Source organism: Mus pahari, chromosome 11, assembly GCF_900095145.1.
Source record: "Mus pahari chromosome 11, PAHARI_EIJ_v1.1, whole genome shotgun sequence".
In the NCBI taxonomy this organism is placed as follows: Eukaryota; Metazoa; Chordata; class Mammalia; order Rodentia; family Muridae; genus Mus; species Mus pahari.
This window is the reverse complement of record NC_034600.1, coordinates 42,899,422-42,922,831: the sequence shown is the minus strand read 5'-3', so window position 1 is coordinate 42,922,831 and position 23,410 is coordinate 42,899,422. Positions and strand designations below refer to the sequence as shown.

At 42.0% G+C, this 23,410-nt stretch overlaps 1 protein-coding gene across 1 annotated transcript in view; it reads right to left on the bottom strand.

The window, feature by feature from the left end:
- Nucleotides 1-17,575, bottom strand: part of Slc38a9 (solute carrier family 38 member 9) — a 78,076-nt gene extending 60,501 nt beyond the window's left edge. Inside the window, exons 1-2 of the mRNA XM_029543930.1 lie at nt 17,487-17,575; nt 5,862-6,007 (exon numbers count right to left, since the gene is read on the bottom strand). Of these exons, the coding sequence (XP_029399790.1) occupies nt 5,862-5,971 (110 nt within the window). The 5' untranslated portion in view covers nt 5,972-6,007; nt 17,487-17,575. The remainder of the gene's footprint in view (nt 1-5,861; nt 6,008-17,486) is intronic.
- Between the last annotated feature and the right edge of the window lie 5,835 nt (nt 17,576-23,410).

Sequence of the window (23,410 nt, the reverse complement as noted above, 5' to 3'; positions counted from 1 at the left end):
CACAGAGAAAGGAGCTTCAGTTGGGGAAATGCCTCCATGAGATCCAGCTGTAAGGCATTTTCTCAATTAGTGATCAAGGGGGGAAGTCCCCTTGTGGGTGGTGCCATCTCTGGGCTGGTAGTATTGGGTTCTATAAGAGAGCAGGCTGAGCAAGCCAGGGGAAGCAAGCCAGTAAAGAACATCCCTCCATGGCCTCTGCATCATGATGTTTGTGCAGGAATAGAAACCCTAAGACCCACCTATCAACTCAGGCTGATCTACAGTGACAGCATTTGTGGGAGGAGAAACAGAGAAGCTGATTCACAAATGCACAGACTGTAGATACCCTAAACAGCAAGGTGCCATAATGTACCTTACACACTCCATCAGTGGGAGGAAGCTGTGCATTTGAAATATCCAGTTCTATTAGTGGCTTGTCGGAGCACTACAAAGTCCTCAATAACAAAAGCCTGAATGTTAGGATTTGGTATTTTGAGATGTTTTGGTGTTGAAATGAAAACAGCCGTGTGAGTTTAATAGGTTATATCTCTAATAGATCAGACTATTTTCCATTCTGATACCAAGTGGGCAACACAGTCCTACAAGAACAGAACAGCCGAGTGCTGATAAGTAAGCTGTAGGAGAAAAGTCTGTTTTAGAGCATGCTTAAGGGACTGGGGCCTGAGGGCACTCCTGCTTTACAGTGTAACCCTGGGCCTATAAGGAGCGGCAGAAGGAAAGGGGAAACAAAGATGCACAGAAAAGGGGAAAGTTAAAAACCGAGGCAAGCCACAGTAGAGTGCTTGTGTAGCAATATACAAGGCCATGGGTTCAATACCCAGAACTGGAAAGAAATTAAAAATCAACCATTTCATAACTTTGTCGGCTGGCTGGGGTGGTCAACTTTCCCAGGGCATAGTCACAGAGCGGTGGGAAAATATGAAGCCACCCTGAGTACCAGCTCCATTAGTAGTCTCCAAAATCCTGAAAAAAGCCTGCTCATTCCCAATAGAATGTATTGAATAGAACACAGCAGGCTTCTAGACCTTTCTGCTCCTCCATTTACATTTTTATTGTCCATTCTACCCCAAAACAGGTGACAAAATAGCATCAGAGGGAGGCATGCTGAAGAAAAAGGGGTCTTACTTTTTTATAATGTGCCCAAAGGATCCACATGCCTGTGGCATGCAACTTGCAACGTCAAAGCCCTCCCTCTACCTGCTTTAGACTCTACTTCATAAAAAAAACAAAAAACAAAAAACAAACAAACAAACAAAAACAAAACCGATAAGCCTGCAATTCCTTAGTCTGTGTCAGTTAAAAGGTTTATATCTGAACTAATTTAAGACTCCACTGCCACCTAGTGGGAGATAGAAAAATAACACAAGCTAACCGTAGGCTAAGAAATACTGAAACATGGAGTGTTGTTTCCATCATCCTACAGCCCAAGTTTCCCAAGTGCAGGACGAGCCTTGACACCACACTCATGAATGCTGACTAGCTGGTATATGCAGCGATATAAATTAGAAAAGTATAAGCACTCTCAAGTCCTCAGTTTACAGACATGAGGTAAAGCTAAATGCACTCAGAGCTGGAAGGGGAGCAGACTGGTAAGAAACATTCAATTATACTTTATACAGATACAAGGGCGGCACCAGAGCACCGTGAGCCAAAGAGCTGAAGCTTGGTACTAGTTGTCTACGTTTTAGTTACATGGAAAGTTGGAGAATCTATCCCTCAGCAGGAACAATGTCTTAAAAGTACTCACATACTTTTTCTCATCTAATAGTCTCTGCTTTCTCCTGCAGAGATTACCCCACAAGCAGAAGCAATGAGGACTGAGTTCTTACCAGTGGTTGCTCTCCTTTATACATGCTTACCAGTTACACCAGGATCGAAAATAGCGGATTCCTTCCTTTTAGAAGTTTCATTATAGAAAATGTATTTCCATTTAATATACCATGTTAGATTAAACTTTCAAGGAACTGAACTGCCAACTTATCATAATGGAATGCACTTTAATGACCTATGTCTTATTGTCACAGTGGCCAATTATTTATCACAGAACTTAGAACCTTCAAGAAAACTCTAAGCATTCAGTCAGCATTTGTAAGTGGACTACATTCACTAATACTGGAATATACCAGTGAGAATCACAATTATCAACTTCTCTATTTCTTCTGATAGCCACTGTTAACGACACTTTCTTCAGGGATAAATTTCACACTGCCAGTTTTAGCTACAAAAACTGAAAAATCAAGTATCTGAAGAAATGATAACAATATTGTCAGGATCAGCTCACTGCAATCTTTATTTTCTTTTTTCTTTTTTTTTTTCACTGCAATCTTTAGCTCCTGGGCTGGAAACAGCTGCAGCTCTTATCTAGACTAACATTCTGCTGATAGCAACGAGGGTGGTCACTGACTGGGTACTGAGTATCTACTAACTCTATGCACCAGGCTCCCTTACCTCAGCTGTGCAGTTCCTCTTAGCCACCTAAGCCTCCCCCACTCCATCTGCACAAACTGTATTGTCTATTACACAGTGAGCGACTTTATATGAATGGTGGCAGACTATAGAGACTGCTCTGAAACTCACTTTTTTCTTTTAACAAAGTAACTCGAAGAGTTGTTTCATTTTGATATGTCATAAGCCCACCTCCTTTTATATTAGATGAAAAATATTCCATTGTATGAACGCACCATAATTTAGTTTTTCAGCCCTGGAGGAAAACACATTTTAGTTGCTTTCAATCTTAGCAATGTATATGACCCCACGCACACACCGTTTGACACTGTAAAGCAGTGTGTGTAGCAGTGAGATTCTGCTACATAGAAACCTCAGAGTTGCCGCTGGGATCTGAGTGTAGGATCACACGAAATTTGTGGGTTAAATTCTTTTTTCTGGTGTGCATGTGTGTGTGTGTGCACATGTGCGTGTATGCATATGTGAGCACAAGTATAAAAAGGCCGGTCATCATAAGGTTTCTAATTGAACTTCTCTCTCTCTCTCTCTCTCTCTCTCTCTCTCTCTCTCTCTCTCTCTCTCTCTCATTTAGTGGCATATTTGAGATGGTTTGTTTATTTATTTGTTATTTATTGAGACTATTGTTATTTATCTCTTACTAGCCTGGAGCTCATCAATTTGGCTGGCCTCGCTAGCCAATGCTCTCCAGAAGCCATCTGTCCCTGCTCCCTAGTGTGGTGATTACAGGTACACACCATAGCTCCTGGATTTTATATGGGTGCTCAAGTTTGTGTGACAAATACTTCACTGAGAGAACCTCTCCCCTGGATTTAATCCCCCTAGATCACAATTTATTCTTCCTGCCTGGAGTAGACAATGGCTTTCTGTCATATCTTACTGATAAGATACTGGTGGTGTGCTGACAAACAACTGCCGTCCCAGGCCATCTCTGTCAAGCCACTGAAGGAAAGAACAGGAACCATAAGTGAGAAGACCTCTCGTGACACCATCTGGTGAGAACAGGACAGTGCAAGGATGGGAACCTGCGAGAAGACCTCTCATGACACCATCTGGTGAGACCAGGACAGTGCAAGGCCAGGAACCTGCGAGAAGACCTCTCATGACACCATCTGGTGAGACCAGGACAGTGCAAGGCCAGGAACCTGCGAGAAGATCTCTCATGACACCATCTGGTGAGACCAGGACAGTGCAAGGACAGGAACCTGTGAGCATCCTCAGTGCTGCTGGAGAAATCAAGGAAGGCTGCGTCATCAAAGTCACCCGCTCTCTTTATGGCCAAAGGACAATTATCCATGTAGGAGGGACACACAACCTGTCTGATGACTAAATCAAAAAGTGATCCAGAAGAGCCAGGTTTTCTAAGTGTGAGGTGTTAATAATGTCTTAACCAGTACACTTTGTTTCTATGATCAACTTGTATAGTTCCATAACAGATAAATGAGAAATCTCACATATGGCCAAGAGTTCTTCCAGTGAAAACAAAGCAAAAATTCCAAGTCCAGCACTGTACATGTATGATACACGTGGGCACAGCGTGTGTGCGAGTGTGGGTGCGTGCATGTGTGTTGTGTGTTAGGTTTTTTGAAATGATCTGTTTGTTTGTATGGGTGCTTAATCTGCAAGAATGTCTGTGCACCATGTGCATGGCTATTGATGGAGGACAGGAGGTGTCAGATGTCCTGGGACTGGAATTACAGACGGTTGTGAGCCATCATGGACGCATGTGCTGGGAATCAAATCCAGGTCCTCTAAAAGAACAGCCAGTTAACCACTGAGCTTCGTTCCAGACCCTTTGTCTGTCTGTCTGTCTGTCTGTCTGTCTGTCTGTCTGTCTGTCTGTCTGTCTGTCTTCCTGACCCACCATGCAAGACAAGTCTCAGTATGTAGCCCTAGCTCTCCTGGAACTCACTGTAGACCACACTGGCCTCAAACCCATAGAAATCTGCCTGTTTGTACTTCACAAGTGTTGGGATTAAAATCATGTGCCACTATGCCAAGCTTTGTATATTTTAAACACAATTGATAACCAATAGCATTTCAGATTTGATGAAATATTCCAAACCGCATGTTACATTCAGGAACATTTTAATTTTTCTTATACATTTTGCACATTCCTGTTAAAACTACTGCAAGCACATTTTATATATTTTTCTACTGCATTTTCTCATTGGAAGGCTATTTAATTTTGCTTAGTTTTTTTATATTCTTTCTTTCTTTCTCTCTTTCTTTCTTTCTTCATTTATTTATCTAGTGTGTGAACACTCAATGCTACTGTATATATCTGCAGGTCAGAGAACTTGCTCTGGGTAAGTTCTCTCCCTCTATCCTGTGAGTCCTGGGGATTTAACTCAAGCAGTCAGGCTTAGTGGCAAGGGTCTTTTCCTGCTGAGCCATCTTGCTGGTGCCTCAGGGTTGGGTTTGTTTGTTTTTCATGTTTCTTCTTTCTTTTCTTTTTTTTTTTTTAAAAAAAAAAACCCAAACAAAACAACCCAAAACAGACAAGGTATCACTAAGTAGCCCAGGCTGGCCCCAATCTCATATCTACCTGTCTTGGTCTCTTGAATGCAAAAATGCTAGGCACAGGCCATCACACATTTGGTCTTATTTTTGCCTATTTTGTAAGTAACCACTTTGTGTATGTGTGCCCACAAGTGTGTATATGCGTTGAGGCCAGAGAAGGGCAATTATCTTCTATCTTGTTTCTGAGGCAAGGTCTCTCCTTAATCTGGAACTCATGTGGGGTTTTTTTTTTGTTTTTTATTTGTTTGTTTTTTATAGACTGGTAGCCAGTAAGTCATGGTGATCCTCCTGTCTCTACTCACTGCATCACTGTGTTTAAAGTTGTACATGGGCTCACATCTAGCTTATGTGGTTGCTAGGATGCAACCTTTGGTCCTCAAGTTTGCATACCAAGTATCTTTACTTACGTCCGCACCCTTCTACCCAGTAGCTACTTTATTGAACTCATTTACTAGTACTTTGTTTTAGAGGAGATTCTCTTGAGGTTTCCAGATATAAACTAAAAGATTATTTAATCTCAAATTATTTTAAATTATCCGCTGGCATTGTAGTTCAGTGAAGGTAAAGGCCTATTCCTTTTCTATCTGTAGAACCAGATTACTTTGCATGAAGTGGGTAATCAACAGGTATCTGAGTCACTTACATAAACGCACCCTACTTGACAAAACCCAACCCTTTTCTTAACAGACATGTTTATTCCAAGACACAAAAATGTGCAAGCGAGGAAACAGGACTCATATGCACATACATCAGGGTATGAATCCTGTAAGGAAATGATGATTTCATTATGAATTCTATTGATCTTTTGGGCTATAATGTATAATATTTGAATTGTTAGAAGCCCTAGTTATGAAATAAATACATTAAGACCTCACCTTTTAGATCTCAGATCTGATGAGTCAAACTGGATGTTCATAGGCCCAGGGCTTACTTCATGTTCCACCTCAGAGAGAAGATGCCTGGAGTCGCTATCCACATTTGCCATTTTTCCTCAGATTCTAAGGCACTGGGGCAGTCAATCCTATAGAAACCAGAAAAAGGTAATGTCATTTAATCTTAAAAACATTTTAGTATTTTTAATATATTTGCATACAATCAGAATAGAGAAGTACGGGAATTTGCTGCTAGTATCATTTTTAAAGAAGGCTCCCTGTTCCCCGGGTTGGTCTCCAACTCTTCAACAAGCCTAGGACTATAGGTGTAAAAAGCCACCAGGACTTAAATGAGGTATATGATTGACATTTACCAGAAATATTATTACTAACTTGAATTTTTTTTTCTTTTGGTTTTTCGAGACAGGGTTTCTCTGTGTAGCCCTGGCTGTCCTGGAACTCACTTTGTATACCAGGCTGGCCTCGAACTCAGAAATCTGCCTGCCTCTGCCTCCCAAGTGCTGGGATTAAAGGCGTGCGCCACCACCGCCCGGCTTGAATTTTTTCTTTTATCTTTCAGCCTAAAGAAAAATAAGTGAGACAGGGGTATACAGATTCAGTTATTTGGACCCAATCCTGGAATAGAATATTTTAAAAATCTTTTGGAAAGCTTAAAAAAGAAGGAATGAGATTAGGTAAGCTGGTGGCAAAGAAAAGAACCATTGAAATTGCCGCAGGGGATGGGTGCAGGGAACGGCTGCTTTTTCAGAGTTTGAGCTGATGTCTTCAAAGCCTCCAGACTTAGGGAAACAGAGACCAAGGTCCACCTAAAAAAAGACTGCAAGAGTTTCCCCTCAGAGAACTCATGCTCTCTCGAGGAAGCTAAATCTCCTCAACACTGTGGTTAGTGGCTACCACATTAGGAGGTATGAAGATAATGCACTTCAACTACAGACAGTTCAGAACTACAGACAGTTCTGAAGATCTAAGGATGCCAACTTCTACAGTAATGTTTCTAGTCAAGCATCTCTCCTGAACGCACCTGCATATTCAGCTAGCTACTCAGCATCTTCACCTAGATAGAATTATTCAACTCAAACTTAGCATGTTCCAAACTTGACTTTCTTCCTCAAAAATAAAAAACCCAAACCCAAACCACATGCATACTCTTCTCCTACTTCAACTGGTAGCCTCTTGGTCCTTCTGCTTGTCCCATCAGAGACTTCTCGTACTCAGCATCTAATCCATTGGACTCTTACTGGCTTTTCCTTCACTGAAATCCAGAAGCACAGCATCTCCATTCCTTACCATTACAACTGTCTTCTTGTTGTGAGAATACACTATTTTTTTTTATTATTAATGGTATATAGGAAATTTTACTTTTAAATGCGTAAAAAGTATTATCTTTTCATCCTTTGGTACTCATGGTTTAACAGAAAATGTTGAAAACAAGACTGGGGAGGTTGAGGGGAGAGCGCATAATGTTTTCTTCATCTATGGGCTCAGAATTTTAATTATATTAGAATTCTGGGAATCTTTCGTAGGCATATTATACTATAAACTAAATGGTACTATACTGATATACTCTAGAATAACTCACTTGTTGAAATATGCTTTGTTTTGCCTAGTTACCCTATTTTTACTAAAAAAATCATCACTGGTACAATTAAAATGACCTAAAATATAAGACCATATTTCAATAATAGCAGCACATGGAACCTAAGACAACTTCTCCAGTTCAGAAAAGATTGTAAAGGACTCAGCTACATCTCTTTCTTCAATCAAGTTCTCCAAACAATATTTAATGTAAGGGGATAAATAACTCCAACAGATGAGTTGAACTCTCTGCTATTATCCCAGGCCTACGGTTTATTCTACCACAAAGAGATGTAGACCAGAGCGGTATAGAAGGAATCTGGCATCGCACGATCAGCCGGTGTAATTTGTCTTTTAACGGACATATCAAGGACAGAGGTCGGTGAGATACTAAACATCTACAACGCGCGAGACAGCTTTCTTCCAGGAAACCACCCAGGTGAGACAGTATCACTTCTGACGCTGAGAGAACACGCTGGAAGGATGATAAGAGGGTTGTTAACAGGAAAGACAGGAGATCTTCTATGGTACTGGCAGTGTTCATCTTCTTCAATCTAATTGTTGTCACGGGGATATTTGCTCTCTAACTCTATGTATGTGTGAGTGTGTGTTTAATTCACTTTTGTGTACGTATATTTCACTCTACAATGCAAAGAACAATATAAAATGAAATACATTGTGAGCTGTAAAAGCAACTGTTCTTTACTGTGTAAGTTACTGTTGGAATTGTTGTTATACGTAGAAAGATAAAAGGTACAAGGGACCAATCGCGGACTGGTAATCCAAACCTGAGCTGACCCTCTTCACCAGTGTTGTGCCACATGTCCTGCTCTCTGTCAACTTGCACTTCTGTCACTTTCACCGTCTTGTACTTCACGTTACTATGACACTGAACAAGCATGTAGCATCCGTCCTGATTTGACAGACTCCTATGTTAACTTTCCCTGCCCCCTCCTTCTCCTTCCTCTCCACCTCCCTCTTTCTCTCTAGAGATGAGTGCGGGACACATAGTTGCTAGGTGAGTGCTCTACTCCGGAGCTTTAGGCTAGCCAAACTTATCCTGATTTCCTTACAATAATATTTATGGAAGGACTGAAAGGAATTAAGGTTTGTATCAGAAATCAGCTCTTTGCTTACATGATTTAGTACTTACTATCCATTTAACCTTCACGTCACCACATTCTCGCCTGCAAAACAATAGCACCCACCTCACCGGTTTACATAAGGTTAAAAATAAATGCTAAATACATTAGAACTCTGTGCCGAGAAATGTTCAGTTGTATTATTTTCATCGCAATAAACAAATAAAAATACTTTTTAAATGCCACCTTTTGAATTGCTCCCTTTTAAATAAAAGACTTCCTTAATAATAAACATGCAGACAACTGCCATCAACGTGCCACTGACTTTGTGACACAGATGCTAGTAACATGCTCTTTTCCCCAAATCTGGGCATTTTTGCTTGGTTTCTTTCCCTTTCACTTCCCTCTTTGCTTCTGCTTTTCTGCCCAGTGCATAAGCCAGTCAGGCTCTTATTGGTACTACTAAAGACAAGCAAATGCTAAAGACATCCATTAGGCAGTATCTTGGGAGAGGAACGTTTCAAAGAGACTGGAAGGGAAAGACATGAGCTCAATGGCAGAGTACTTGTACACTACTTGAGAGGTCCCAGAACCACCAAGAGGGGGAAAAGGAAATAGCCAAAACTAATATCCCAAAATAAGTATTTTACTTCCACATGGATTAGGACGGCAGAAATTACTAAGACAGCCAAAATATTAAGTAACAGTAAATGTTAAACACAGTCATTGATTCAGCAAGGACTTACTGAGTCCCAACAATGTAAAGAGGTACTGGGAAAAATAGAAAATCAAGTCACATTTCCTACCATCAATAACTTTAAAATATCACTTATAAAGCTGAGAGAAGTATTATCCCCTAAATCTCTTGAGAGCTAGCCTAGCAGCTACAAACCCAATGCTAATTTTCTTTTCTTTTCTTTTCTTTTCTTTTCTTTTCTTTTCTTTTCTTTTCTTTTCTTTTTTTGGTTTTTCCGAGACAGGGTTTCTCTGTGCAGTCCTGGCTGTCCTGGAACTCACTTTGTAAACCAGGCTGGCCTCAAACTCAGAAATCTGCCTGCCTCTTCCTCCCGAGTGGATTAAAGGCGTGAGCCACCACGCCCGGTTCCAACACTAATTTTCATCTCATTACTTCAGTTTTAGTTCATTTGTATACCAACCACTGGTTCTACTTTCGGAATCAGCTTAGCAAGACATCAGTGAAAGATTTAGTCCACGTTGCATATTGTGAACAGTGCTTCAATAACCAAAGATGAGCAAAACAAACAAACAGGATCTATCCCAGGTTAAAAAGTTTCAATTGACTCTTTGAAACAGATTCATAGAGCAAGCAAGTTGCACACTTTCAAACGTGGAGCAAAACAGTATTCTTTTGCAGTGGTTCTCAACCTTTCTAATGTTATGACCCTTCCTCATGCTGTGGTGACCCCCAACCATAAAATGATTTCATTGCTACTTCTTCACTGTAATTCTGCTACTGTTATGAATCGTGACATAAATATCTAATATGCAGATTATCAGATTGAGACTCAGGTTAAAAGCCACTGCTTTAGTGTAAAGTACACATTGTTTTAAGGTAGTTATAACTAGAATCCCATTAAAATGAGAGCAACTCTGATAACATTAATTTCACCAAAATAGTTAAGAAAAAAAACAAAACAGAAATTTGAAGTTTACTTATTTATTTACTTACTTATTTATTTGCAAGAGTTCACGAGGTAGTCCTTTTGTCTCAAATTTGCTAAGCTGTACCCAGCGCGATCAAACTGATCTTAACACCTTCATCTACCTATTAAAACAGACAGTTCCCTTGTTTGCCTTAAGTTGTATCTAAAGTGTTAAACAAAAGCCTAGGCCTCTAAGGCAAGACATACAAGCTAAGATGGGAAAAGAAAGGGGGCCCTGGTCTCTCTTACCTGCGACAAGTCAAAGGTTCCAGCAAAATTAATGAAATTGTCTTAGGGATAGCCTACATAGAGGTAATATTATTTTTATAGAGATATTTCAAATGACATTATCAGTGACCATGCTTAAGGCTGAAATCACTTTGGCTTTATTCCTTTTCAAGATCTAAACCTGCATTTTCCTGGGAATTTAACAAACAAACAAAAATATAAACTTTCTTTAAGCCATGCTGTAATTTCCTGCTTATATAATTACACGCCTGCACATACATACATGGGGGAAGCTCACACCTCACATACTGGCATGAGCATCTTTCCCCTGAGCACACACTCTGTTAACATCCATGTGTAACTATAGATTTAAAATCGATTACCAATGCATTTAAAATCTGCTTCAGACTGACTCTTCCTGAAATTCTAGTCTGCAGCTGAGGCAAGGATCCCACAGCTTCTCTGTGGCAGTATCTAAAGAGAATGCCCCAGGCTGCTGCAGGTCAGTGGGGAACTCAGTTCCCACTCAGTTTAGTTTCTACACTAAAGACATGCCTAAGTTCAGGGACCCCGAGTCCTTTCAACTCAGGGAGCTTACTTTAACTAAGAATTGAAGGCTACTAAGAAAGACGAGAAATTTAGGATGATTCTTGGATTTCAGGCGGCCTTGCTAAACTGAGACTGAGATTATGGAAAGATAAGGAACAGGAGAAGCTGAAGATGGAAGAGAATTTGTCTTACATCACTTAGAGCCACAGAGAAGAAGGAAATCAAAGCGTGATGGGTCCCAGTACTAGTTTCTCTAACACTACTAACCTACTTATTAAGTGAGCCCTCACAATCCCACTGTTTCATTAATGTCAAAGTACAAATTTGACTAATTCTAAAAATGGCTCTTTGAGGCAATGGATAAAAACATTCCATATGCAATACATGTGAAGTGTGTGAAATTAGTCTGGGACAAGCGACGACATTAAAAGCTTATGGATGCTGTAAACATCTTGTAGGCTAGTCACTTTCGGGATTCTGTTATACCTTATATGATTTTTAAATTCTTTCAGCTGAAAAGGGCATTTTAGAAATTGAAAAGATGATTTGCAAGGAAAACAGTGTCCTCTCATGTTGGTGTCTCCCACCCCCACTAACCACTCCCCCTCCAGCAGGAATAACAGAGTGCTGCCCACCATCGCCCGGACCGCCCACCATCGCCCGGACCGCCCACCATCGCTCGGACTGCCCACCATCGCCCGGACCGCCCACCATCGCGAGGACTGCCCACCATCGCGAGAACTGCCCACCATCTCGAGAACCGCCATGGCAACTTCAAAGGACTCAGGCGCATGCTGGGAACCCTTCCTAACCCTTCCTTGTACTTAAGCAAGTCCGAACAATAAAAATCCGAGCCTTGATCAGAAGTCTTTGCCAAGGCCTCCATGTTTCTTTTCGCAGCCCTCTTCCTTTTCAGAGTTCCCGCTCTCCAGTTCGGATCCAGACCACAGTGTTTCTGCAGGCAGAAACACTCACTCTCATAAAAAAAGAATGGCATGAGGTGAGGGGGTGGGGGGAAAGAGTAGCTTTGGCAAAATGCATTTGGAAAATCTAAAACCCTAAAAGGCTTCCTTTGAAATGGATACTTTAGCCCAGAAACTCAGAATACCCAAGATACAATTTGCAAAACACATGAAACTCAAGAAGAAGGAAGACAAAAGTGTGGACACTTCGATCCTTCTTAGAAAGGGGAACAAAATACTCATGGAAGGAGTTACAGAGACAAAGTGTGGAGCAGAGACTGAAGGAAAGACCATCCAGAGACTGCCCCATCTGGGGATCCATCTCATAAACAACCACCAAAGCCAGACACTATTGTGGATGCCAACAAGAGCTTGCTGACAGGAGCCTGATATAGCTGTCTCCTGAAGGCTCTGCCAGTGCCTGACAAATACAGAAGTGGATGCTCACAATCATCCACTGAATGGAGCACAGGGTCCCCAATGAAAGAGCTAGAGAAAGTACCCAAGGAACTGAAAGGGTTTGCAGCCCCCTAGGAGGAACAATATAAACTAACCAGTACCCCCAGAGCTCCCAGGGACTAAACTACTAACCAAAGAATATACATGGTGGGACTCATGGCTCCAGCTGCATATGTAGCAGAGGATGGCCTAGTCGGTCATCAATGGGAGGAGAGGCCCTTGGTCCTGTGAAGGTTCTATGCCCCGTATAGGGGAATGCCAGGGTCAGGAAATGGGAGTGGGTGGGTTGGTGAGTGGGGGAGGTGGGAGGGAATAGGGGATTTTCTAAGGGGAAACTAGAAAAGGGGATAACATTTGAAATGTAAATAAAGAAAATATCTAATAAAAAATTTAAAATAAAAAAAAAGAAATGGATACATCTGTCTGTATAAAACCATGCCAACCACTATTATTCTGTGCACTGGAGTTTTCACAGAGTATTTAGTATTTAGTATATAGAGTACATTCTGAAGTAGAAAAAAAAAAAGGGTTGATCTTCACAGAATCATTGAACAACCACAAATAAAATGGTGCTGAAGAGAAAGAATTTACTTCTAGTCTATGCCATTTTAGAGGAACCCCAGAGAAAAGGATGCATCTGTCAGTAGAAAGGGTGTGGGAGGTGGTGCTCCTGCTGTCTTACTGAAGGCTGCCTACTGTCTAATGTTTTGCTTGATGCTGTTTAAACCGTTGAATTCTGGTAAATAAATATTACTGTCACATTAGAAGGAAGGAGGCGGGGAGGAGAGAAGGAATAAGGAAAAACAAACAGAATCTCAGAGAAGAAACTGGTCCTAGATCACGTAGCTGATCGAGCCCCTGCTGGAACAGAATCTGACCAGTGTGATGCCCAATGCTGCCTCCTCCACACTGATACTTGCCTTAAGGAAGAGCTTGAGCTCTCCGAAAGACCCAAGATCTGAAAAATCAGGTCTTCATCATCTAGATTGTGAATAAAAGACTGTTAACAGCCAACATAACAAACAGGCCTTAACCTCTAAAACAGATGCAATTGGGAGGGATGGAATTACATGTCTATGCACCCATTATTAGAAATTAAGCACAATAACTGTTTTATTTGAGTCAAACTAGTTTAGCTGACTCTGTTTCCTGATGCAAGTTTTGTTTTGTTTTTTGTTTTTGTTTTATTTTGTTTTGTTTGAAGGATATTTCCCAAGTCACCATCAGTCCTTTCAGGGACAGTTCAACTGGAGAAAGGGTCCATGTGAGAGTAACAACCAATCAACAGTAGAAGAGGTGGGTGACTACATTTCCCTGCTTGTAAACCAACACTGCAGGGTTGGTTCTTAAATAAACTAAGAATATTCATAGGTTCAGAATGAGTAGGTACTTTTAGGTCCTGAAGATATTTTAACTAGGGGTCGAATACTACTAAACTGGGAAAGAGGAAACATTTAGGAATATTCCTTAAAGTCAGTCAGCCTTACCAAAAAGTGACTGATATTAATGAAGACATGATGGCCATTCAGGAACTTAAAGGCTCTAGGTTAGCTACACATGCATAAATTTATTTTGAGCAACGTTGAAACATGTGGCATAGTAAAACTAGAGATTTATTCCAAGGAAGCCGAAAGTTGATTTAAATAAAAACTCATACATGAGGAGTCCAAAGTTCTTATTGCCTCTTTTATCAAATAGTTAATCATTTTTAAGCAAATGAGCACAGAACATGGTGGTTTCCAGTTGCCTCAGTCAGTGAGCTCAGACTTCAAACTCTCTGGAAACACCAATGGTTCCAAAAGCAACTTAACGTTTTTTTTAAAAATGAGTAAAACTGTAAGATACTCCGCTATGTGATGAAGTGTGCTGAGAAGGGAACAAGAGTTCTGTGACTGTGCAGAATGGTCTATCAGTGGCAAAAATGCTAAGCATCCATATTAACATCTCTTTGCCACAGTCTTAATGATATGATTTGGTGGGTGTTAAACAGGCAAGGTAACATCAACAGACATATCCAGTTCTAGTATCTTAATCTTTGAGCTTTAAAACAAAGCCTTAAACTCAAGACTCTTAACCCCTAGCTGTGTCATTAAGAGTTCCTGATTCTTTAAAACTAGTTTTAGGACAGGGATATTGCCATGCTTACCTCCTAGGCTTATGTGTTGAAGGTAATTATCAAGGCTGGAGAGACAACTCAGTCTTATAGTCCTAAGTGGCCTTTAGGAGATGCTTAAATCACCAATGTGATTAGTAGGGATTCAGGTGTTGAGCTGGCAGCCCCACTTTGCCCTTCTGTCCCTTTTACTTTGTGAGAACTTAGCAAGAAGGAGCCATCCTGGCAGGACCTTACCAAGCATCCAAACTAACTGCACCCTGACCTTGGACTCCCTAGTCCTCAGAACTGTCAGATATAAACTTGTTTATAAAACAAATTACTTCATCTCAAGTATTTTATGAGAATAGAAGGAAAAAATAAGACAGGTCTCAAAAGGAAGTTGATGGCGTATATAATTTGTGTGAGATACTGGGGTAAAAGCAAATGTGAGTTAAAATGAACGCCAGGATTGAAATGGTGACTTTGAGAACACTGGGGATAGGAAATAAAAGGGCTTCCAGCTGGGTATGAGATAGCCAAGCCAAGGAGATAAGGACAGAGCCCTGGAAAAACAACAACTTTGGCGGTAGGAGGCTCCATCTGGCTCCCACAAAGTCCTTACCACCACCTGAGAACACACCAAAGACAATGTTGCCCTTTCAACTCTTCTTGCATCTAATTGCAACATTGTAAGAATGGCTTCTAATAAAGCCCCACCTAGTACAACCCCACTCCTACAGGTCTCTAAAGAGGATGGGGCTCTAAGTTAATATGTGACCTGCATACGTGACTTGGTATGCTAAAAGTCACAGAGGTACTCAAAAGGAAAGGGTGGTTGATTAATGTGTGACTATAAGTTGACTCCAACTCCTGGCAGCAAGGAGCTGGGCTTGGTGGTAGCACGGACAGAGATGGGACTTGCTTGCCTGACATGTTCTCTAGTTATGACCTGAAGGGCCTAGATGTTCTAACACTCTCCCTATAATTATCCATAAGTGAATCTATAGTACCTATGGTAGGATGCTAGCATCAATTTGCAGAACACACTAGGTTGTGGTAAGATAAATATTTCTATGGACATAAACATCCAAGGAGTTTATGTTCCTTCTCAGAGGCTGGTATTAGTTATTATCTAATACATTTACATATATGATAAAATGTAAGATACTTTATATTGTTTATATATTATGTATTAGGCATAGAGAGACTTTTCTATAAAGGGGCAGAAAGAAATTGTTTAAGCCACTGGGCATCTAGAATTATTCAGCTCTGCCTTTTAGTATGACAGATAGTATGGAAATGAGTATACATGGTTGTATTCTGATAACACTTTATAAAAGGAAAACAGACATCAGCGGGTGATATTTGTTAAGAGTTTATCTACCTCTGTAGTATAAAAGAAAGGGAATCGTGTCATTTAAAAACTGCAGCCTGGTAGATGCAGTTATTGCATGTGTATCTCTTTTCTCTATAAGTTCGCTAGAGTCTACTAACTCACATATATTCCTTCTTTATGAAGACTTTACCGGTGTGTTAATAGCTAACAGCCATAATTCTACAATTCTGATGTGGGGGGGGCAGGTTTTTCTACTCTGATTAACTAATGCTTCAAAGAATGTTAAAATCTGGCAGTGATGGACACAATGTAGTCTAGAAAGCACCAAAGCCATACTATGACACCAAAGAACTCCTTCTCCTGGACGAGCAACACTAGATTTTCTGGTTGAGTTTTAGATTAAAACAAACAAACAAACCAACCAACCAAAAACTACTAGCAAAGCACTGAGGTTTACATGTATTATAAAAACGTAAGCCTGCTAAAAAAAATTTTAACCTCATGATTTTTTTTCCTTTTTCCTATATCACTAGGTGTTGGACATCACTATGTGCACCATAACACCTGATTTTGTTTTTTTACAAAGGTGCAAAGACCCACACACACACTGGGTCTTCATGCTTGCAAGGTCACCACTTTAGAGACCAGCCATTTCTCTAACCCTGGGTTTCAGATTTGAAGCCTCACTATTTATTTATCTAAACTGGAGATCATCTGTTCCCCTGCCTCACCTTTCTAAATCCTGGGCTTACAGGCTTGCTCCATGCCTATCTGACAGTAATTGTTTACAAGGCATACAGGTTTCTTTTTAATTTACAAGTGCCATTTGACCTACTGAAAAGTTCTGTTAAAAACAAATAACAAAACCCAAAATAAATAGCGAACAAACAAAAACTTTTGTCTGATACTCCACATGCCACTTCTTTGTTATATTTGAAGGCATGGAATAGGAAAACAGAAAGGGACCTCAACAATAGATAAGGCACTGTCAAAGGATCCTTACAGTTAGTGTTTGGACAAGTTGGCTAATTACTGACTGATGATAAGCGGATGTTCTTCAATTCTGTAGGTCCTTTTCTGATTTGTAAAGCGAGAAAGCGTTTGACTAGCTGCCTCACAGCTTCAGTATTGCAAGACAGCCAACACACCATTGCCACCCACAATTAGAGCAGTCAGTCACTCACGGGCTGGGGAAGTAGCTTGGTGGTAGAGCGACTTCACTGCCAAGCCCTGGGTTGCATCTCCAGCACCTGTCCAAGCACAAGTGAGTCATACCCTTACCACCAGTGTGGTAGGAACAGCAGGGCTTCCGCTCTCAATTCCCCTCTCTGGATCTTTCTCTATCCCTGCAATAATCCCAACCGTCCTCGCACCCCGGCTTCGGGTGTTCATCTGCTGTAAGCCTTCCTGCCTTTTCCCAGAGGCTCCAGCAGACCCAGACTTTCTCAGCTCCCGCGGACTCCCCGCACTTGACTCACTCGAGGGACCCGCGCCACTCTGGAGCAGTGTCCCTAGCCCGGGGCTTGGCTCTCCGGGCATCCCAAAGACCCCTCCGTGCAGACAGCCGGTTGGCTGCAAGCTCAGCCCTTCCCTCCTCGCCTGGGCTCCCTCTTGGACTGTCCCAGGGTGAGTTTGCCAGGAGCGAGAACGTGTCTACCTCAGCAGGCCAATCCCTCTACCGCGGAAAACCAGAGCAGGAGGCGAAGACCCTTTCACAGACCTCTCAGTGGGCAGCCGCTTAAAGAATAGTCCTCTAAACAGGAAGAGGCAACGGCTTAGGCCGCGGGGGATGGCGGGGGATGGAGTCCTAGGAGAACTCAGTCCGCCGCTTCTGCGAAAGCGCCGCCATCTGGAACTACAACTCCCAGAGGGCGCTGCAGCAGCAGGCCAGCCTACCTAAGAGCCTCGCCCTCCAGCTCCGGAGGAGGGGTCGCCGAGCAGGTGCTCGAACCTCGGACAGGCTACGTCGTCTTCTCCTCCCGAACTACCTAGGACCTGAGAAAAAGAAGAGATCTCTTTAGGTGCTTTACAGCATCACAAGCCACGTGAGAACAAGATGATGTGCCTGACGTCCCTGGTGACTTTTTTCTCAGGCTTTCCTGACTCGTGTTATGTTCTTCGGTCACGCCCTTGGATCCTGAGGGAAGCTGGAGTGGGGTGGGATGGGGGAGCTGTTGAACGTGCATTGATTTTTTTCCCCCTGTGGTCATCTTGTTTATTTTGTGTTTGTTTTGTTTTTGTTTTTGTTTTGTTTTGTTATTCGAAACAGTTTCTCTGTGTGCCCCTGTCTGTCCTGGAACTCACTCTGTAGACCAGTCTAGCTTCAAACTCAAAAGATCCGCCTGCTTCTGCCTCTGCCCCCTGAGTGTTGGGATTAAAGGGAGTGTCACCAATGCCAGGTCGGGCTCTCTCTCTCTCTCTCTCTCTCTCTCTCTCTCTCTCTCTCTCTCTCTGTGTGTGTGTGTGTGTGTGTGTGTTTTAACAAATTGGACTCTAGACTAAAAGAGACTCAGAGAATATTGACTCCCCTCAAGTTTTCCCCAAATCGACTCAAATAAACATACGATGTACCTAGAAGTCAATGTATTTTGGTAATGAAGTCATCTCATGGTAAGATCCCTAAGACTGAAACGGCATGTCCTAAACCAGGGCTCTATAAAGAAAGCTAACACTCAAAAGCAATGTGCTGCAATGTGATCAAGACCTCAAGATCTAAACTTATCAGATAGTAATGAATTCCAAGAGTTTTACATTTATCATTTTTTTAAAGCCTTTTGAAACTGCCTGCTTTACCCATTTTACCGTTAATGAAACAGTCTTAGAAAAGTTGTGACATGGCAAGGCTAGACAGACTTTCAAGTGGCAAACCAAGGTCTTCCAAACTCTGCTCTCAAATTCCTCTAAATATCCGCTCTGATACTGAGGGCTTAAAATTGCAAGTAGTAGTGAATGTTGCCTTTTAGGGAGATACAAGTTATTTTAATAGTATTCTTGTTCCAAAAGGCTTACAACTGCATTTGGCTATACATATGCATCTGCATTTGAAAATGAATGATACATGGTTTTGTAAGTCTCTCTGATAGGAAAATTTTCTTCTTTCTTTCTTTCTTTCTTTCTTTCTTTCTTTCTTTCTTTCTTTCTTTCTTTCTTTCTTTCTTTCTTTTGAATTCCAGTCCGAGAAAACAGTTTTAGTCAAGATTGGAAAGTGCAAAATAAATAAGCACCTTACAGCTGCTGGAGAGATACTTAAAACCACAGTAAAAAAATTGCTGAATTTGATAAGAAGGCTCTGGTCAACTCCCACTTTTCAGGTAGTGGTGGCCTTAAAGATGGCAGTCTACATTCTTGATGAAGGTCACTGGCACCAAAGGGAGACGAGACCTTCTCAAGAAATTGTAACTGCCTAGCATGTTCTTGAAGGTTTAGTCCAAGGTTTTACCTTGATTTTATGGGCAAAAACCTTGGTTTCATGGCTTCTTGGCTCACAGGGCAGTGCTTAATATTTGAACACATAGTCATAGCTACAGGGCCAAGGTCTCAGTTCAAGCAAGACATAAACAGACTAGTACCGTGCCAGGTTTCCAACTTAAAAGTCCTTAATAATACATTCATGTACTATAAAATAAGATTTAAAAGTTGCTCAAGATACAGACAGATCAGCAATTGAGAACAAATTCTAAGACTTAGTTTGAGTTTCTATTGCTAAGAAAAAAAAAAAGCAAGTTGGGGAGGAAAGGGTTTATTTGGCTTACACTTGTAGATCAGTTTTCATCAGCAAGGGAAGTCAGATCAGGAGCTCAAACAGGGCAGGAACCTGGAGGCAGGAGCTGGTGTAGAGGCCATGTTGTACTGCTAACTGGCCTGCTCCCCATGACTTGCATAGCCTGTTTTCTTACATAACCCAGGACCACCAGCCCAGGGATGGCACCACCCACAATGAGCTGGGCCCGCCCACATCAATCACTAATAAAGGAAATGCCCTACACACAACACACACTAACATTTAATGATTAGGTAAAGAAGGAGGCCTCTAAAGAAAAGATTCAGAAGGAATTGGTCATAGCATAGCCAGGAAAAGCCAGGGAGGGGAGTACAATTTTTCACGATTGTTTGGTTTTTATTTTTATTTATTTTTATATTTTTAGTTAAGGTCTCTGTATCCCACATTGACCCAGAACTTGCCCTGTGACCCAGGATGGCCTTGAACTTGTGACCCTTTTGGCACCTAAATGCTAGTAGTAGTAGTAGAACCTGAATCACCGGGCCTAGTTTTTTCATCTGTTTAGCTATATACAGATGTAGGAAGTATGGGGAACCTCTACGTTTCCGTTACTCATAAAAAAACAGTCAATACAGAACCAAGTCTCATGTCCTCTGTTGTAATGTTCCTGCGCCACGCACACCGGCGCCGTGTCTGCATGGGCAGAAAACACCTTGGGGTGGGTTCGCACTGCAGAGCTAAACTTCCTGAAATAGAGATGAGCTACAAGAAAGAATACTATTTATTAATAACACGCGGGAGAACCCAACCCTCTCCCACATGTCCCATTGTCTCTGCTGAGTGTGTCTCTCAGTCCCAATGGCGCATGTCTCAATCTCTCAATGGCGCGCGGTCCAATCCTCAGCGGAGCTGTGTCCAGAAGGCGGATCCAATCGAGTAGGCGTGATGACATTGGTGGTTGGTCCAGGCGATGAGTGGGCGTTGACAGTGGGCGGTCCGAGGACGCTGTGTTCTGGGACGTCCGGGGAAGCAACTCTTAGCGTGCCTGTAAGGGGCGCAATACAATGCTTAGAGGCTGGCGGGCGAGACCCAACACTCTGTAACCACATCTTTGTATATCTAAAATACAGAGGCTGCTTTAAAAAGTCATAACCTCCATATCATCATAACTAAAACATTAATATTCACTTAACATTGTTTAGTATCTAGTCGGTTAATATATTTCCTGAAGCTGTGGAGATAGCTCAGTTGGTAAAGTGCTTCCCCCCAAAGCACAGAGACTTGGATTTAATCCCCTAAAACCACATCATAAGAAAAAGCCCCGACTCATGATAGCAGGTGCTTGTAATACCAATGCTGGAGATACAGAAAGAGGTGAATCCCCAGGGCTCACTGGCTACCCATGCTAGCCAGCTTGGTAATCTCCAGATCAATGAGAGATCTTGTCTCAGAAAATGAGATGAATGGCTTCCAAGGAAGGACACCTGAGGATGGTCGAAGCTTCCATGTATATAAACATATACACATGCCCCACATAAAAAAGCACACCTTCACACACACTCAAAATAAATATCTCAATTTTTTTTTTTGAGATAGGTTCTCACTATGTAACTCTGAACTGGCCTAGAACATGCTTTGTAGACCAGACTGGCCTCAAACTCTTAGAGATCTGCTTACCTCTGCCTCCCGAGAGCTAGATTAAGTCCATGTGTCACCATGCCTGGCCCAATTTCTTGCTTTGTATTGTAAACTTTATAGTTGGTAAGACTCTGGATCCACATGTATTTGATTTGTCTCTTCTCTCCTGAGACATTTTTTCCCCAGTAACATTTCCTGCATTTTGTATTTTGTTGTCTCTGCATCTGTGCTGAAACATAACATCTCCTATTTCTTCTGTTTGCCACAAACTGGGAGTTGAGTCTAAGAATTTGATTAAAGCTGAAGTTGAGTTTTGAAATCAAGCCTCTACACGTAGCGTTTTGTATTTCCCACTGTGATACATCAGGCAGCACATGGTTCTTGGAGGGCTTTGCTTTGCGATATAAAGTTGGCCCGGTGTGTTTAAATGTTGTCCTCTTTAAGGAGGCAGCTAGGTAAGATCACATGCCGGTTACCTACCTCCCTACTGATGCACTAACTGGTGTGTCTAGTCTAGCCTAAGGCCCTAGGGTATCATGCATCCCATAATGGCTTAGGTAAGGCCCAACACATTTGTAGATAACAACATCAGGTCATAGTGTTATAAGGTTGGACACCCCTGGCAGAGTTTCATGCACCACACTATTTTCAAAAGAGCTAAAGAAGTAAGGTGGAAAAAAAAAATATCACAGTGTTCTGACATTACTGTAACAGGAAAAGACACACTGAAAAGATGCCAAGGTCCGTGTTGCCCCTCCCATAATTTCAAGCTTCATGGAGAATGTTACCTCCACTTTGGGGATGGAGAAGGGATTAAATCCTGACCACAGACTTGAAGCAGTAAGAACTTATCACCGTGGTGTCCATTCTGGGTGGAGCCCTATGCCTCCCGTGGCCCTGTGCCTGCAGATGCTGCTGCTGGACCTGTGATAGATGGCCAGGACAGCTGTTAGGAGCCTTCCTGACAACTGCAGCATTGAGAATGGAAAGCAAAACCCCACCTCCTGGATGGCAAAGCATGAAAGCAAGGACTCTGCCGTGCAGCTCGGGGCCAGCCTTAGTAGTCTCCGAGGGGCCGTTGCCACCACCCGTTCCCAACCTGTAGCAGCACAACTATCCTGGGCCAGTGTTCACAGACAGAGCTCACGACCTGGACATCCGTCACAGTTCATCTGCTCTGTAGCACGATGAACTTGTCTCAATCTGCCTTACTGCCACAGCACCGACTGTGGGCTCAGCATTGTGACATTCGGAGCCACAGTTCTGGAGTAGGAACCAGGGCTGGTCCCTCTGGGGGATTCTTTCTACAGTTCATGACCAGAGACTGTTGACTTTGGGAGGCACCCGTAGGCCTATGCAAGCCCCGGACAGAGGTTTGTGTGGATGAACTACCCTTTATAAAAAAACTCCCTAGTTGAGTCTGGAAAACTCAGCAGCTGAGGATTTAGTGGAGACCTAAGCTTGGATTGCCTCCTAACATTGCCACAGGTAACCTGAATTTTGGTGCCATCTAGTGTTAGAAATTATAGGCTGAAAAAAATAAGCATGCTGGCTTCAATTTCTGAAAACAAAAAACAAAACAAGCCATCTTATGAAGACCGGAGTAAATACCTAATCCTTTGTCCTCGAAAGACATCACACATCAATAAGAACCAAGGATGTTTAAGGAACTATGACCTTATCTGACAGTATAAATATAAAATGCCAGAAATTGTCAAGATAGTAACCAGCGTAGGTGGATGCTCATACGCATACTGTATTAGTCACTTTTCCGTTGTTGTGATAAAACACCGTGATGAAAGCCTGACTTAGGAAAGAAGGAGTTTATCCTGGATTGTGTTTTCAGAGTGGTAAGACTCCATCTTGGCAGGGACGCGTGGCTGCCAGCAACAGGTGTGATGGCTTGGGCAGCAAGCTGAGAGCTCACATCCGCCACTGAAAGCACAAAACAGCAAGTGTGAGCTGGAAGTGGTGTTGCATACTAGCAAAGGCTGCCCTACGGATGCGATGTCTCCAGGAAGACTGCGTTCCCTAAGCCTCTCTGATCATCACCACCAACCAGGAACTAAGTGTTCAAATATCTTGGGTCAATGGGGAGCATTTATCTTTCAAACTTATGCAGATAATTAAAAGCAAACAAACGAACCAGGTTCAAGGAAACTTACTGAATTTCAATAGAAAATATAGAAATAAACCAACACGTTAGTAGATATAATTGACTG